This window comes from Haliotis rufescens, unplaced genomic scaffold (assembly GCF_023055435.1).
Source record: "Haliotis rufescens isolate VD_foot unplaced genomic scaffold, xgHalRufe1.0.p SCAF_6, whole genome shotgun sequence".
Classification (NCBI taxonomy): domain Eukaryota; kingdom Metazoa; phylum Mollusca; class Gastropoda; order Lepetellida; family Haliotidae; genus Haliotis; species Haliotis rufescens.
In genome coordinates this window covers 26758896-26774431 of record NW_025964334.1, presented here as the reverse complement: position 1 = coordinate 26774431, position 15536 = coordinate 26758896, and the positions used below count along the sequence as shown (strand labels likewise).

At 42.1% G+C, this 15536-nt stretch overlaps 2 protein-coding genes across 8 annotated transcripts in view; both read left to right on the top strand.

Moving 5' to 3' along the window:
• Nucleotides 1–914: 914 nt before the first annotated feature.
• Nucleotides 915–9029, top strand: LOC124118801 (phospholipid phosphatase 1-like). 3 transcript variants are annotated; one of them, XM_046481100.2, is made up of 6 exons: nt 915–1235; nt 3163–3290; nt 4175–4431; nt 5472–5529; nt 7981–8160; nt 8906–9029. In XM_046481100.2, exons 1-6 carry the CDS (start codon nt 1163–1165, stop codon nt 8960–8962), a joined length of 753 nt encoding a protein of 250 aa, XP_046337056.2. In that variant the 5' UTR covers nt 915–1162; the 3' UTR covers nt 8963–9029. The 3 variants fall into 3 exon arrangements, with proteins under 3 accessions (XP_046337056.2, XP_046337055.2, XP_046337057.2); XM_046481099.2 differs by having other exon boundaries at nt 3139–3290; XM_046481101.2 differs by having other exon boundaries at nt 3139–3290; nt 8867–8994.
• A 5190-nt stretch (nt 9030–14219) lies between these two features.
• Nucleotides 14220–15536, top strand: part of LOC124118794 (kinesin-like protein KIF21A) — a 125642-nt gene continuing 124325 nt past the window's right edge. For all 5 annotated transcript variants that reach the window (XM_046481080.2, XM_046481078.2, XM_046481079.2 and 2 more), the window contains exon 1: nt 14220–14559. In XM_046481080.2, the coding sequence (XP_046337036.2) occupies nt 14504–14559 (56 nt within the window). In that variant the 5' untranslated portion in view covers nt 14220–14503. The remainder of the gene's footprint in view (nt 14560–15536) is intronic.

The window sequence follows — 15536 nt, the reverse complement described above, 5'->3', positions numbered from 1 at the left end:
ACATCTAGTTTCTGCAATGAACATATCTTACAGAAAAAACAGTTGTTAAATTATCTTTATAAAAAATATCATAAAAATGAGCTCATTTCTTGATACTGCAGTAATCTAGACTTGCCAAACATTATAGACTTGCATGGGCTGTATTGGATATATTTGTAACGGGGTCTGTATGACAGACTATCACTTTTTATGAAAATGTAGAGAGGGGTCATACACTTCGCAGTCTTACCCGATGAATCAGTTGACGCCCAGTTTGGAAGTCTCAGCTGAGCAATGCCTGTCATGTATGGGTTTGTGAAAAACACGTCCTCTATTTAACACAGCGATCTGTTACCGAAGCATAATTTTGACCCCCGGGGTTTGAGCTAACAAAGGGCGACTGTACGTTATCTGAGCCACCTTATGATCATACAGGACCAAGCAACAAATGAGATGGCTCGTGACTGAGTGAGTATGCTTTTACGCCGCCTTCGGCAACAATCCAGAAACTGGAGACATGGTGTGACAGTAATGAACTACTACGTTAACTGCGCGTGTTTTGTGAAAACTCCTCTTAGACAGAGCATCCAAAGCTCCATAAAAGTAAAAAAATACCACATCCATGTTACAAATGCTACTATTGTTTTTTTTATGTTCGATTTAAACGAACTATGTCAGTTTATAAAAACCTAGAGGAATAAGATGATAGAAATTTAAAAAATTAAAATCAGATGTGTCACTTGTTCTGACCACGTGGTAAGGTTGATATGCCTTGCATCAGAAAAATACTAAAACTGGCATAAAAATAGGAAATTTCCATGTTGAGCTGTTCAATAAAAATAGTGTTTGAGGCTATCTGTGTTTGGGCTTGAACTCATTCTGTCGAGAATCCATAGTATTCTCCGAGAGCCAGGTATATTTTAGAGTGACCTCCCTTGTATCGTGTTCCGATATTTCTTCGGGTTCAAGGCATATTTGACATCTTCGTTTAAGTATTGTCAGTGTATTGCATGCTACTTTCTTTGTTGTGCTTCCTATAGAGCTGTATATCGGAACGGAATATCTGGCTGAAAAACTAAATATTGAATGGTATTATATAAGAGGAATAAGAACTTCGATCATTACCAAGGTGACTTTATTTAAGGTCAACACCCAAGCGTGAAAGTGTACGTATTTATCCAGAATGTCTGGCAGTTGGGATGCAGGCATTAGAGACATGTTGCAGTACATCATAGAACTGGTCTGTATTTCTGCAGGTGAGTCTCGAGACTTACGCTAATTATTTTACTGCCTCTTCGTTCAATTGGTATTGCACGTTCAGGATTCAGAGGTGAAATGGGGTTTAACGTCGCAAGATTATTGCACTTATATAGCGACGTGCATGTACGTGTGTGTGTTTGTGTGGCTGCTTGTACTAGTCCGGACTGATGCCGATTTATAGTGCTAGCTCACTGAGATACCATGCCGCAGTTTAACATGAATATCCCACTCAGACACAGTATACTGACTCCGAGCCGACCAGTCCTGGTTTTAGCCCCTTAATGCCGAGCGCCAGACAGGGTAACAACAAGTACTATCTTTTAACGTCTTTTGGTATGACGCGGCCGGGAATCGAACCCCGGACCTTCCGCGGGGGGCGCTCTACCACTAGACCACGGAGGCGGTCTCAGGATTCAGAAATCGAATACATTCTGTCATGTTTCTTTTCAATTTCAGTTGTGGTGGAGGCATTATTTTACTTCATTTTGGACCACCTCCGTGCTGATTTTATCCCCAGATGCGTCATATCAAAATACGTTTAAAGTACATTGTCCCTTATGATTGTTGTTACCCTGCCTGACGCTCGGCATTAAGTGGAGGCACGGGTGGCCCAGTCGTCTAAACTGCCGCGATTCGCTGTGCAGAGTTGCGTCCCTTGGGCACGCCAGAAACCTGTGATTGTGGGTTCGAATCCCGGTTCGCCCCGATTATGTTTCTAGGTTTGTCAGCACCATACCAGTGCTCGTGGGTTTCACCGAAGTGGTAAACGTCTGAGACCTGCATCACTTTCCTCCCACATTAAGCTGACACACCGTGATATTACTGGAATACTGTTAAAAGCGGCGTTAAACCCAACTCACTCACTCACACAATCGGTATTAGTGGATAAAACAAGGACTGATCGGCTCGGAGTCAGTATACTGTGTCTGAGTATGGCATTCATGTTAAAACTGCTGCATGGTATCTCAGTGGGGTAGCACTATAACGCCGCCATTTAACCATGCACGTCGCTATATACCGTATTACCTCGTTTAAACGCCTAGCCTGGATTAACGCTGAGCCTCGATTTGAAACGTCGGACCTCGATTTAACGCCGGGTAGTTTAATGCACGGAATTCCCCAGTTATTATTTTTTGTATTAAACGCCGGGAGTAAAGAGTTTCTGAAAGAAATATATGCCAGGGCATTTTATCGAGGAAATACGGTAAGTGAAAAATCTTGAACACGACGTTAAACCCTTGTTCATCACTTGTTATGACTCGATCAGCGTTATTACGTAATCGCTTCAGACATATATTTCAGGATTAACTGGTGCCTTCGTGTAAGAACACCACAACAATGGATAATTGATCGTAATTGTGCATTAATTTGCTAAACCTGTAAATGTTTTATCATGGAATGCTAAATTTGAGTTGAAATACATTTGTCTAAACATTTGACAATGAGAGAAGAAACTTAAAGACTTGACCCTTAGTTGAAGCCTAAAAGCATTCGAGACCAAAAATGCTCTGTCTCAGTTGTCTAAAACACCACAATTGTATCCTTGGTTTGTCACCACACCCGCAGTCACGTCTCTTTGGTCGCTGGGGGTACGGGTGGCCCAGGCGTCAAAGGCGCCGCGATTCGCTGTGCAGAGTTGCGTCCCTTCGGCTTGCCAGAAACCTATGATTGTGGGTTCGAATCCCGGTTCGCCCCGATTATGTTTCTAGGTTTGTCAGCAAATTCCCGTGCTCGTGGGTTTCACTCCGGGCTTTCCTCCCACATAAAGCTGACAAGATAACTGTAATACTGTTAAAAGCGGCGTTAAACCAAACTCTCTCACTCTTTGGTTTCTGCTTTCTAAGCTAACACGCCATGACACAGCTCAACTTTTAAACCCAACCCACTCACTCATTCCAGTGTGGGCCCCCCTGTTGTATCTAGAATGGTACGGGACAGCAACAGTTCAGGGGTTCTTCTGTGCTGATACAAGTCTTCAGTACCCATACCGGGAGTCAACCATGACAGCCTCCATCATGTACCCCGTCAGCTGCATCTTCCCCTTCCTCGGGGTAAGCGTCGTCAACTGTGTTGGATTGGGTAGCTAACAAACTGACTTTACTTCTTGTGCCGATTGGCAAAACACAAAGCTACATGAATATGATCGCTGCTCTTCCCATTACAATCAGTAGTTTAGATAGTCTAGCGGTTCAAACGTTGGCTTATCACACCTGCATTCGAATCCCCTCATGGGTACACCATTTTGAGGGCAGTCTCGGGTCGGTCATGAAATGCTAAAAGCGTCGTAAACCGTTCCCACTCACTCAGAGATGCATGTTGGCACTGTGCTGGCAGGGCTAGTGCAAGTCAGTTCATCTAATGTTAAGGTTATCAGAAGGCTGAAGCTGTTTTATAGGGTTTCCCTATATTATATCACTATTTCGGCTAGTAGATGTTTCACTGTGGCGTACGGGGGCACGGGTGGCCCAGTCGTCTAAGGCGCCGCGATTCGCTGTGCAGAGTTGCGTCCCTTGGGCACGCCAGAAACCTATGATTGTGGGTTCGAATCCCGGTTCGCCCCGATTATGTTTCTAGGTTTGTCAGCACCATACCAGTGCTCGTGGGTTTCACCGAAGTGGTAAACGTCTGAGACTTGCATCACTTCGGGCTTTCCTCCCACATTAAGCTGACACGCCGCGATATAACTGTAATACTGTTAAAAGCGGCGTTAAACCCAACTCACTCACTCACTCACTCACTCACTGTGGCGCACATGCAGCTGTATTGTCTACACGTTACACATAGTGACGTACGTAAATCTAGAAGAAGCTTGAAACAAAACGATTTTTAAACTTGATCAACTTAGCACAGCGGGACGGGAGGACGGGAATATTAACCTATTTTTTATTTGAATTTATGACACTTTTACCCTGTCGGAATTTTCTTTATATTTCAGGTAATAATTAACATTTATTGTGGGTGGAAAACGAACAGCCTTTCAGTAAAGTCCGTCTACAGACAAGTGCTTGTGTTCGCGTTTGGCTTTGGTCTGGCGCATCTCTTGGTGGATGTGGGCAAGTTTTATGGCGGGAGACTACGGCCTCATTTCTTTGACGTGTGCAGTCCTGATTGGTCACAAATAGACTGTTCCGTCGGTTACATCACTAATTATACGTGTCTTGGAAGCAACAAAACTCGGCTTAGAAAAATGAGGTCAGTACATAAATTTAAATAAATATTACATAAATAAACTTCAAGGCTATATCTAATTCTTTTTTCTGTATTGCTCTATGGTTTTCTCAACTTTTGATATGTTTTTTAAATATTCTGATCAGGAATAAATTATAATATTTACAGGAATCATTATCATTTCATTAAGATATGTAATATCTACGTTGTCCGCAACATATCGAAGATTCTGGAGTAGAATAGGTCTTCAGCAACAGTTGCTTGCCGTAAAAGGTGACTATGCTATGCCGGCAAACGGGATCGGGTGGTCAGGCTCGCTGACTTGGTTGATGCATGTCATCGATCCCAATTGAGTGGATCGATGCTCATGATATTAGTCGATGGATTGTCTGGTCCAGACTCGAATATTTATAGACCGCCGTCATATAGCTGGAATATTGCTGAGTGCGGCGTTAACCAACAAACCAACCAACCGCAACATGTCGCTTATAAATAGGAATTTGAGGGCAAATAAAAATCAAAGAAAAATTAAAAGTTTGTCGTGCGTGCCACAATCTCATTAAAATCAGACCTTAGTTCTCGCTACCCCTAAGCGGTAGCGAGAACTAAGATCCGATTTTAATGAGATTGTGCGTGCCATTGCATGTAAATTTGAAGGGGATGTCCAGTGGCCAGAGATTAAACCTTAATATGGTTATGTCGACGTTTTAGGGGCAAATTATCTTTCAATGTCATTTCAATAAATCAGTTCTTCCTCTGTTGCATTACTTTAGGAACTCAAGCCAAACAAAAATCCAAACAGATTCAGAATAACAGAGAGATGTTTGACGCAGAAAACGAATGATTGACCCCGAATGTTTAACGCCCCTTTGAACATTGTTTCAGTTCAAACACAGAATTTGTGTATTTGATTTGTTTGTGTAGTTCTCATTTAAAAAAGTTAAAATACGGTCGACATGAAATGGTGTTATATGTGTATGAAATATTGTCTTAAGGAACCTGCTATGGTATGGTAACCTGATATTATCAATGCAAAATGTTTGATTAATACCTTTATTATACAGACTGTCGTTTCCGTCCGCTCATGGAAGCTGCATATGCTATGGCGTCGTCTTCTTCATAGTGAGTACTACTGAACAACAGTTAACAAGCATTCGGCTAGGTTAAAACTGCTCCTGAATTTGTATACTGAGCCTGAAGACAAAATGAACTTTTCTCTTGTTATTGGTTGGGCTAAGTCGATGCAATAACGCAGCTCTCTCTATTTCCAGTAGTTTGTATGTTAGTGGGAATTAGGTAATTTTTTTCAAAATCATACGCCCCACAACCATGCCAACATCCGCTGGTACTCAAATTCCAGATTCGCTCTTATTATGATCCCGTTTTGCATTTTCCCACATCATGGCATTCGTCACTACTCGCCCCTTTCCGTAACCTGCAAGAAGATCATTCGTCACCACTCGCCCCTTTCCGTAACCTACAAGAAGACTCGTCCCCCTATCGATGAATGTTATGTGCGAAAATACGACAAACCAATCAGAATGCGCGTATGATTTCAAGTTCTTCGTCAAAGAAGCCCTCAGAAATAATATTTGATTTTACATATGTCTTGCATCTAAAAATATACCCAAGACACAGTTAAATGTGTTCAAACATATTGTATAATTCCGCATGTCCAGATGTGCTTTAAGTTTTAGGTATGCCCGTTCGCAAATATGGCCACGAGAGGGGCACGAGTCGCTATTCGGCTTGTCCCGGAATAACACGAGTTGGTCACGAATGTGCCCATGGGTTAACCAAAAGGTTACGCCTACGGCCTACGTTACGTTGGGCTTTCCCCCAACAAAAGGACTTTACAAAAAGATGAATGGGGAACAAGAGATGATCTTGTTATTTCTTTAATAGTTAACAAATGTATGACAGAAAACAGTATTCTTTTAAATACCACGTGACTTCTTTTGAACACCCCTTCCGTAGCTCGACCGCCTCGCTTGTCCAGTGGAAAGAGCGTCTGCCCGGAGGGTAGAAGGTCGATGGTTCGAGCACCGGCCGTGTCATACGAAAATACGTTTAGATATGGTACTTGTTGTTACCCTTCCTGATGCTCGGGGATAAAACAAGGACTGGTCAGCCTGTGGCATGTTATCTCCATGGGCTAGATCTATAAAACAAGCATTAGTACAGACTCGTAAAAGAAGTCACACACACGTGCATGCACGTCGCTATATATACTCAACAACAAAAGTTCCTGTGACACCAATATTTTAGTGTATTTTTCAAACATATTGGTTTTCAATATTGTAGTACGTGTATGGAATTAAGTCACAAAAACACAAATGCTACAGAAAGGCATGCATTCTATGCAAAAGTTGACTTTTATGCAAGCCCCATGCACTTCATTACCCAAGAATGGGTTTAAAAACATGTGCGTTAACGGGATTCCATATGCATTGTTTAGTATCGTGCTGACAACAACCACTCAGAAAAACAACAAAATTACGCAATTATTCAACATTACGAAATGCCACGCCTGTCTCAAAATGAGCGTCTGCGAGCCATTGGTATGCTTGAAGCAGGATCGCGTCAACGTGATGTTGCAAGACAATTTAACGTCCACAGAAACATCATTTGGTGTTTATGGCAACGTTGGCAACAGACGAATGCAGTCAGAGACCATCCTCGGAGTGGCAGGCCACGCGTAACCAATAATCGACAAGACAACTGGATTCGAAAAACACACCAACGAAATCGATTCCAGCCATGCAGCAACAGTGACTGCAAGAAGCATCCCTAGCGGCAGCGTTATGGTATGGGGTAGGATTACAGCAAGACAGAGGACCCGTTTGATAGTGGTAGAGGGAAATTTCAATGGACAGCGCTACCGCGACGAGATCATCCGCCCTGTTGTTCTACCGTTTTTGCGTCGTCATGGCCCAGGCATTACCTTTCAACATGACAACGCCCGACCTCATATTGCTCGACTTGTTCAGGAATCTCTTCAACAAAACAACGTGAATGTCATCCCCTGGCCGGCTCGCTCCCCTGATATCTCACCAATCGAGCACATGTGGGATGAGATGGATCGGCGCCTTCGACGTCAACCAGGAACACTCCAGGTGCTTCGAAACATGCTCCAGCAGATATGAACAGATATCCCATAGGACTTTGTGCGACGCCTGGTCCATTCCATGAGACGAAGGTGTGTTGCTTGCATCGCAACCAGAGGTGGACACACATGCTATTGATTTGTAAATTGACATTTAGGCATGTTCATGGTTGTTTTTTTTATGAAATCACGCATTTTCTGAAGTGAGTATTGCAAATTAAACCATTTGAACACTTACAGGACTCTTTTATCTGTTGCAAACCGAAATTGTTTCAGATTTGGTAAAAAGCATAACTTTGCATTAAATCTTATTCAATGTCACAGGAACTTTTGTTGTTCAGTATAAGTGCAATAGACTTGAACGCGACGTCTGAACAAACGAAATTAAGCTGACAGACTGTGATTTAACTAAAATACTGCTCCAAGCAACCTTTAAGCTTTACTAAAATACTGTGATGTCAATGTAGGTGTATATCCAGTCCCGGAACTTAAAGAAGCACCTGGGAGTGATGCCAGCGACCCTGCTACAAGCTGCAGCCGTCTGTCTCGCATTCTACACGTGCATCACGCGAATAACAGACAACAAACATCACGCGACTGACGTCATCGCCGGTGCTTGTGGGGGCTCTGCTATAGGTTATTGGATGGTACGTATGAGTGAGTGAGTGCGTTGAGTTGAGTTTAACGCCGCTTTAAAGGTATTCCAGTTATATCACGGCGTGGCAGGTTGATGTTGGAGCGAACATGGATTCGGACACACAAGCACAGGCGTTTGGCTGCCCAACAGACGCGACTCCGCACAGCGAATTGCGATGCCTTTAACGACTGGGCCACTGGTAATTGTTGTGGAGCCTCGATGTATGGAGTTCTGAAAACTGATTCAATAAGAAAGTAATGAGCCGATTAAAACAGCATCGGAGATCGTCCTCATGATGGACACGTGAAAGTGATCACATCTTTACACTTGCGGAATTGATATATATCAGGAGCTGATACATATGGCTATTTAGATTAATCTCTTGGACACACCTTACAGACCAGGGAATCTGTTCATCTCTCCTATGAAAGAAAGACCATCGAAGTTTGCTGTCGTTTAACAGTTAAATCACAAATATGTTTTTCAAACCTTGACGTCTGAAGGGGAATTCAAACTTCAAGTGACTTATAAAAGAGTTAACAGTATATTAATGTTCTTAATTGTAAGATATTTCAGATATATTAATATGTGTTTAGTCCCTGCTTGTAATGCTGTATTGTTGATATATAACCTGCGGAGAACAACACTTGCTCCCTCCACCCTTGTCAACGACTTCACACGGCTGATGATAAAATAGTACCTGGTTTATTTTTCAGGTCAGCTTAAACTGATTTCGGAATCTTTGTCATTTTCAGGCAGCGCTTCTGCAGAAACTTCCGGAACCATTGTCTCACATGAAGAAGAAATCCTAATCCACAATAGTGTGTTATGTAGTGTTGTTTTGGGTTTTTTTGTAAATAAAACAAGAAAATGGTTGAAGATTATTTGCGTTTTCTTTCAACAGAGAATGACAAATTTGAATATTTGTATTCTCTAATTGGAGTAAGACAAAGGCGGCAGTGTTATCGTTCGATGAACTCATTACTAATCCTGAGAACAAATTGATCAATAACGTATAGGACGTGTACTTATTTTCTATCGATCATCACGGTAAGAGTGGACGAAACTGAAGATCAGTCTGTTTCTTTATTTGCTTGTTTGTTTATTGGTGGTTAACGCTGCACTCATATTCCAGCTATATGATGGCGGTATGCACATAATCGAGTCTGGACCAGACAATCCCGTGATTGACATCATGAGCATCGATCTTCGCAATTGATACATGATGACATGCATCAACCAGGACAGCGAGCCTGACAACCCAATCCCGTAGGTCGTCTCTTATGGACCGGTCATTTATTACAGGGGTGGGTGGGTCGGGAGGAATCGGGGAGCGACCCCAAAAAATATGACAGTTTATAGGGGAGGATCATCAAACACAATACACATATTTTGGGAGGGTCGTGAAAAGAATGGTCATTTTATAATAATATATTATTGCTTTTGAATTTTGTCTTTTCAGGGAGGCTCATGAGAAAAATGTACAAGGACATGGGGATGATCATCCACACATATGACAAGCATTAGGGGGGAGGGGGGTAAAACAATTTCAGTACATTAGCGCATCAAACACCACTGACCCCCGGAAATCAGAAAAGGACTCCTTACGATTTACCAATGTGGGAACTCGAACCCGGACGAAATTGGAACCCACTTCCAACACATGTGACACCCGATCTGTCCGGAATGTCCACGTGGGTCACAACATCGGACTTGAAATGAGGGTAGGGAACGTTTCAGGACAATACTTATCATTTCTTTGTGAAACTTTGTTTTGAGTTTCCAAGGCAAAAAGTTGAGGAGAAATGGGGTTTAAAATTATTAAACTTACATAGCGACGTGCATGCGCGTGTGCGTGTGTGTGCACGCGCATATTAGTCCTAGTTTTAACCCTTAATGCCGAGCGCCAGGCAGGGGAACAAAAACAAGTACCCTCTGTTAGCGTCTTTAACTATGCACTGTTGGGGATCGAACCCCCGACCTTCCCCTCTCCAGGCAGACGCTCTACCACTAGACCACAGAGGCGGTCAGTTGTACTTGAAGGTTGAACTGAAGTCTTGGTTTGCTTCCGTAGTGTAAGTGATCAACATTTCTTTGTGAAACTATGTATGCCCATGCAAGTGCTGAATTGCTGTCTTTTGCTTTTCTGGTGTTTTTAGTAAATTGTTAGATTTTTTATGTTTCTAGGGCTATAACAAACTTCTGGGCGATGGGGTAGCCTAGTGGTTAAAGCGTTCGCTCGTCAAGCGGAAGACCCGGGTTCGATTCCCCACATGAATACAACGTGTGAAGCCTATTTCTGGTATCCCCAGACGTGACATTGTCGAATATCGCTGAAAGCGGCGTAAAACCATACTTACTCACTCACTCTAACAAATTTCACTGCAATAAGGGTTTTAATTTGCGGAGCATAAGTCATAAACCATTTCGTATATCAAATGCCATACAATCGGCTTATTTGGGACGCCGGATTAGAATAGGTCAGAGGCGGCTGAATGGATCGGGTGTTCGTACTCTGCGTGGGTGCGTTACTCATAATGCATTCACAAAAGGCATGATACATCAATTCTGGAATTGTGTTTTGAAAATGTATGTAACATTGCTTTTGAATGAAAAGCTCTGTAATGAAAAGAACCATTACTAATTCACATAATTGGAAGGCATAGCAATTACTTAAGAAAAGAGGGAATCATTTGGTTTAATCACCAATCAAAATGTCAGTTGTACCCTCAAGGTTTAGGATTAATCTGTTTTGATAAAATGAAACATATGACATATGTTTATGCACATATGTAATAGGGAAGGGAATTTTGATGGCTTTGTTTTATTAGTAGTTTAACAATCTTTCAGGCATCGAACAATGTCGTTTGTTATTAATCCTATACACAACGCCCTTCGTGTCCTAATTTCATGAAGAGAATCCAAAAACGACTTGATTTGGCTACACTCGACAATATGGATCCTATTTCCACAGTAGGTCTAGACTCTGAAATTAGTATTGTGTTAAATTGAGACATACAGACTGTGTCATTAGAATAATCGTATATTGTCAGTTAAGAGAGGAATAATTTGTCTAAATAGCCTCATCAAACATTCCCAGACTCGCCGCTCTTTAAATAACACAATAAGCACTCGGACAAGTAAAACGTGGCATTAAATCTTAAAGCTATCAGGAGTTACAGGTTGTGTCATAAAGGAGTCATCAGACCAGGACAGGGTATTGGGGACCAATGCCGATCCAGAATACTACCATGGGGCAAGCATGGGGTACTGAGGTCCATGTTGATCCAGAATACTACCATGGGGAAAGCATGAGGTACTGGGGTCCATTCTGGTCCAGAATACTACCATGGGGCAAGCATGGGGTACTGAGGTCCATTCTGATCCAGAATACTACCATGGGGCAAGCATGGGGTACTGAGGTCCATTCTGATCCAGAATACCTACCAAGGGACAAACATGGGGTACTGAGGTCCATTCTGATCCAGAATACTACCATGGGGCAAGCATGGGGTACTGAGGTCCATTCTGATCCAGAATACTACCATGGGGCGAGCATGGGTTACTGAGGTCCATTCTAGTCCAGAATACTACCATGGGGAAAGCATGGGGTACTGAGGTCCATTCTGATCCAGAATACCTACCAAGGGACAAACATGGGTTACTGAGGTCCATTCTGATCCAGAATACTACCATGGGGCGAACATGGGGTACTGAGGTCCATTCTAATCCAGAATACTACCATGGGGCAAGCATGGGGTACTGAGGTCCATTCTGATCCAGAATACTACCATGGGGCAAGCATGGGTTACTGAGGTCCATTCTAATCCAGAATACTACCATGGGGAAAGCATGGGGTACTGAGGTCCATTCTGATCCAGAATACCTACCAAGGGACAAACATGGGTTACTGAGGTCCATTCTGATCCAGAATACTACCATGGGGCGAACATGGGGTACTGAGGTCCATTCTAATCCAGAATACTACCATGGGGCAAACATGGGGTACTGAGGACCCATACTGATCCAGAATACCTACCGTGGGGCGAGCATCAGGTCCTGAGGACCCATACTGATCCAGAATACTACCATGGGGAAAGCATGAGGTACTGGGGTCCATTCTGATCCAGAATACCTATCGTAGGGCAAGCATGAAGTACTAGGGACCCATACTGATCCAGACTACATACCATGGGGCAAGCATGAGGTACTGGGATCCATTCTGATCCATAATACCTACCACGGTGTAAGCCTGACCACCCGATCCCGTTAGTCGCCCCTTATGACAGGCATGGGCTGCTGAAGACCAACTCTTCACCCTGATATTCACAGGTCTCCCATGTGTGAACCAGCTATGATCCGAAATATGCACTATGGGGTGTTACTCATTCCTTGGTTGTACGACTTCTTTTGACACAATTACTGATTCATAGAACACAGATAGTCTCGTATATTTGGATCTTCTCAAAATAAAACACCAAAAGAGGACTAGGAAGCAAACGCCACAAAGTAGACAATGAAGCGTACGTAAAATCGTTACAGTATGCGTATAACAGTACTTTTGTACCCGTGTGGCGAGCTATACCACCGTCAAAAACAAGTGCGTTTTGTCAAAGCCTACAACATTGGTTACAATGAATACCATGGTGAATTGATATGTAGTATAAATACATATTCAGGTATGACTGGACCTCGTTAACCGCATTCATCATCAGCTCAATACATGTGATATATGGTCTTCAGAAACCCATGCTAGAATTGGTCTTTAGAAACCCATGATTATCGTACGAGGCGATTAATGGGATTGGTTGGTCAGACTCAACAACAATTGCGTGGATCGGTGTTCGTGATGTCAGTCACTGGATTGTCTGGTACAGACGCGATTACTTACAGACCGCCATCATATACTTGTAACGGGAATATTGCTGAGTGCGGCGTTAAACAACAAACAAACATGCGAGATTGTTGGTCGGGCATTGAGTGAGAGCACGTGAGTGTGTTGGTGGACCAGTAGACTGTCATACAGACCCTGATACAATATATCCAATACAGGCCATGCATGTCTATAATGTTTGGCAAGTCTAGATGAAGAGAGTCTCTGGGCCCCTTTTTATTATATTTATATTAAGATAATTTTAAAAATGTTATTTTCTCGGTAAGATATGTTCATTTTCAGAGACTAGATGTAAGTCTTGTGGGTCAGTCAATGCGTCGGTTCGTTCGTATTGAGCAAAGGTGCGTTCCTAAGAGAGGTTAAGAAATTCCGAATTCTCCAGAGAGGTTAAGAAATTCCGAAAGACCAATAATTAATTTATGTTTTGCCACGAGAATTATTCATTCTGAATCCATGATCTGATTGACTCATTTACCCAATTAAATATGAGATTTTGTTGAATTATAAGTCAAGTCGATCTATTTGGTCACAGCTGAAAAATGGGCCGTCGATTGGCTAATTAATGCCCTGTGTTCAAAATAGAAAGAAAGATACGGTTACTATCTTATCAAGCCTCATTATTGAGATCAAACTAAACAGACTATGTTTTAATTAACTGGGTTTTTTTAACAAATGTGGCACTCTTTGAAATAAACATTCCAACTACTCATAAACATGTAAATGTATAATTGATACATGTGTTACTGTGTGGGGATTCCAGGTTTGATTCTGGTTCTCATCAACCCATGATTGTGGTGGGAGACAACTAATGGATCGAGTGGTCAGGCTCCCTGACTTATTTGACTTACGTGTCTCATGTCCTCATGCACAGGAAAACGTATCTGTACAAAAAAAAAGTATAAAAATATTCGGCCTCATAGGATACATATGGGTCAATATAAATATTTTTATATACGAAGTTTTGTGCCTCGTGATACCATACAGATAAAAAGAACCTTATTAAACTGGGGGAACGAAAAGAAATAACTTCCGCATTTCATGCGAGCCACGGAAAAAAATAGTCATTTTCAGACTGGCTTTATTTCCTTGATGCCAATGTAAACAAATCAGAGTTCATTCCCCTGAATTAATTTACTCGTGTATAGATGGCGTAGTTCGGTGACTTCCGTATTATCCAACGTGATTGGCCGAACCGTCATCCATCGTAATTTACTACCAAAATACCGCCAGAGGTGGATCACACTTCTCGCGCTGCCTGCTTGACAGCTGAAACGTTAGACATGCAATTCGACCTAAAATGACAACAATCTACACTTTTGTGTTTTCGGGAGTGGATATTATATGTGACTTGTATTGTAGGAATGTGAAAACGAAGGATTTACTTCACCCACCTTGTGTCGTCGTTCAAAGGGGTCGGCCAGTGTGCCGAGCGTTTGAACTTTAGTCACTTGCTAAAAACATGACAGAAAATCACGAGAGGAAAGATGACAACACTAGTGTCCGAGTTGCAATTAGGTACGTACATCTGGTAACATTTTGATAGTCATATAATATCACATCTGAATCCTTACTGGTCGCAAAACGGTCGTTATCTAACGCGACCAGGTGATGTGGAGACTTCCAAATCACACCTCCCGAGTCGTGTTTGGTTTGTAAACAAAGCAAACTGACTCCCAATTATATGTTGTGAGACGAAAGACAACTCTTAGACTTATCATTAATATATTTATCAATAGACTTGGGATAATTTTGCGTCAGCTAGTGTTACGTTTTCATAATCCTTAGACTATTTTTTGTTAGGCAAGTCTGAGTCAGCCGAAATATTATGATCTTTGTTAGGTTAAATTAGTCCTTAGGCCTAGTTATTTATCGATGAGAGAAAGATTTCATCAGTAGATGAAAGAACTTTCATGGTTTTGCTACCATGTCTGTGCATCTACCTAATTTCAATATTTTCAAGCTTTTGCAATATGGCTGTTAATTTTGCTGACAGGCGTAAAAAGACACTCTTGTTCAGCCCTGCAGGAACTGAATGAGGAAATATTCCCAACACAACACAACAACGGAAACAGCTATACAGCATTACAGGTCACAAAAAGCACAATTGAAATGCCTTGTCCTCCAGTGTCCTCCAGTGTCCTCCAGTGTGTAGCTTATAAGTTATATAGCAGAATCTTGGACAACTAATTAGCCTGTGATATAACAAGTGTGTGGGGGTCATAAAGTTAACGAGCATACTGTGTTGATATTAATAGGCGTTAAAGGCATATTGCACTACCCTGCAAGTTAATTCAATGATACATACATGTGCCGTTCATGGAGTTGTGAAAGGAACTTTGTTTTTCATGTGCTGTAATCTTATTCATGCAATACAGGGTTATAACTTAACACCAGCCCGCTAGCCAAGGTCTCGCACAAATTCTTGAGGGCAAGTAAAAATTTCCCCACTGTTTTAACATTACAAGGGCATTTTAATCTTTACCCTGAATTGC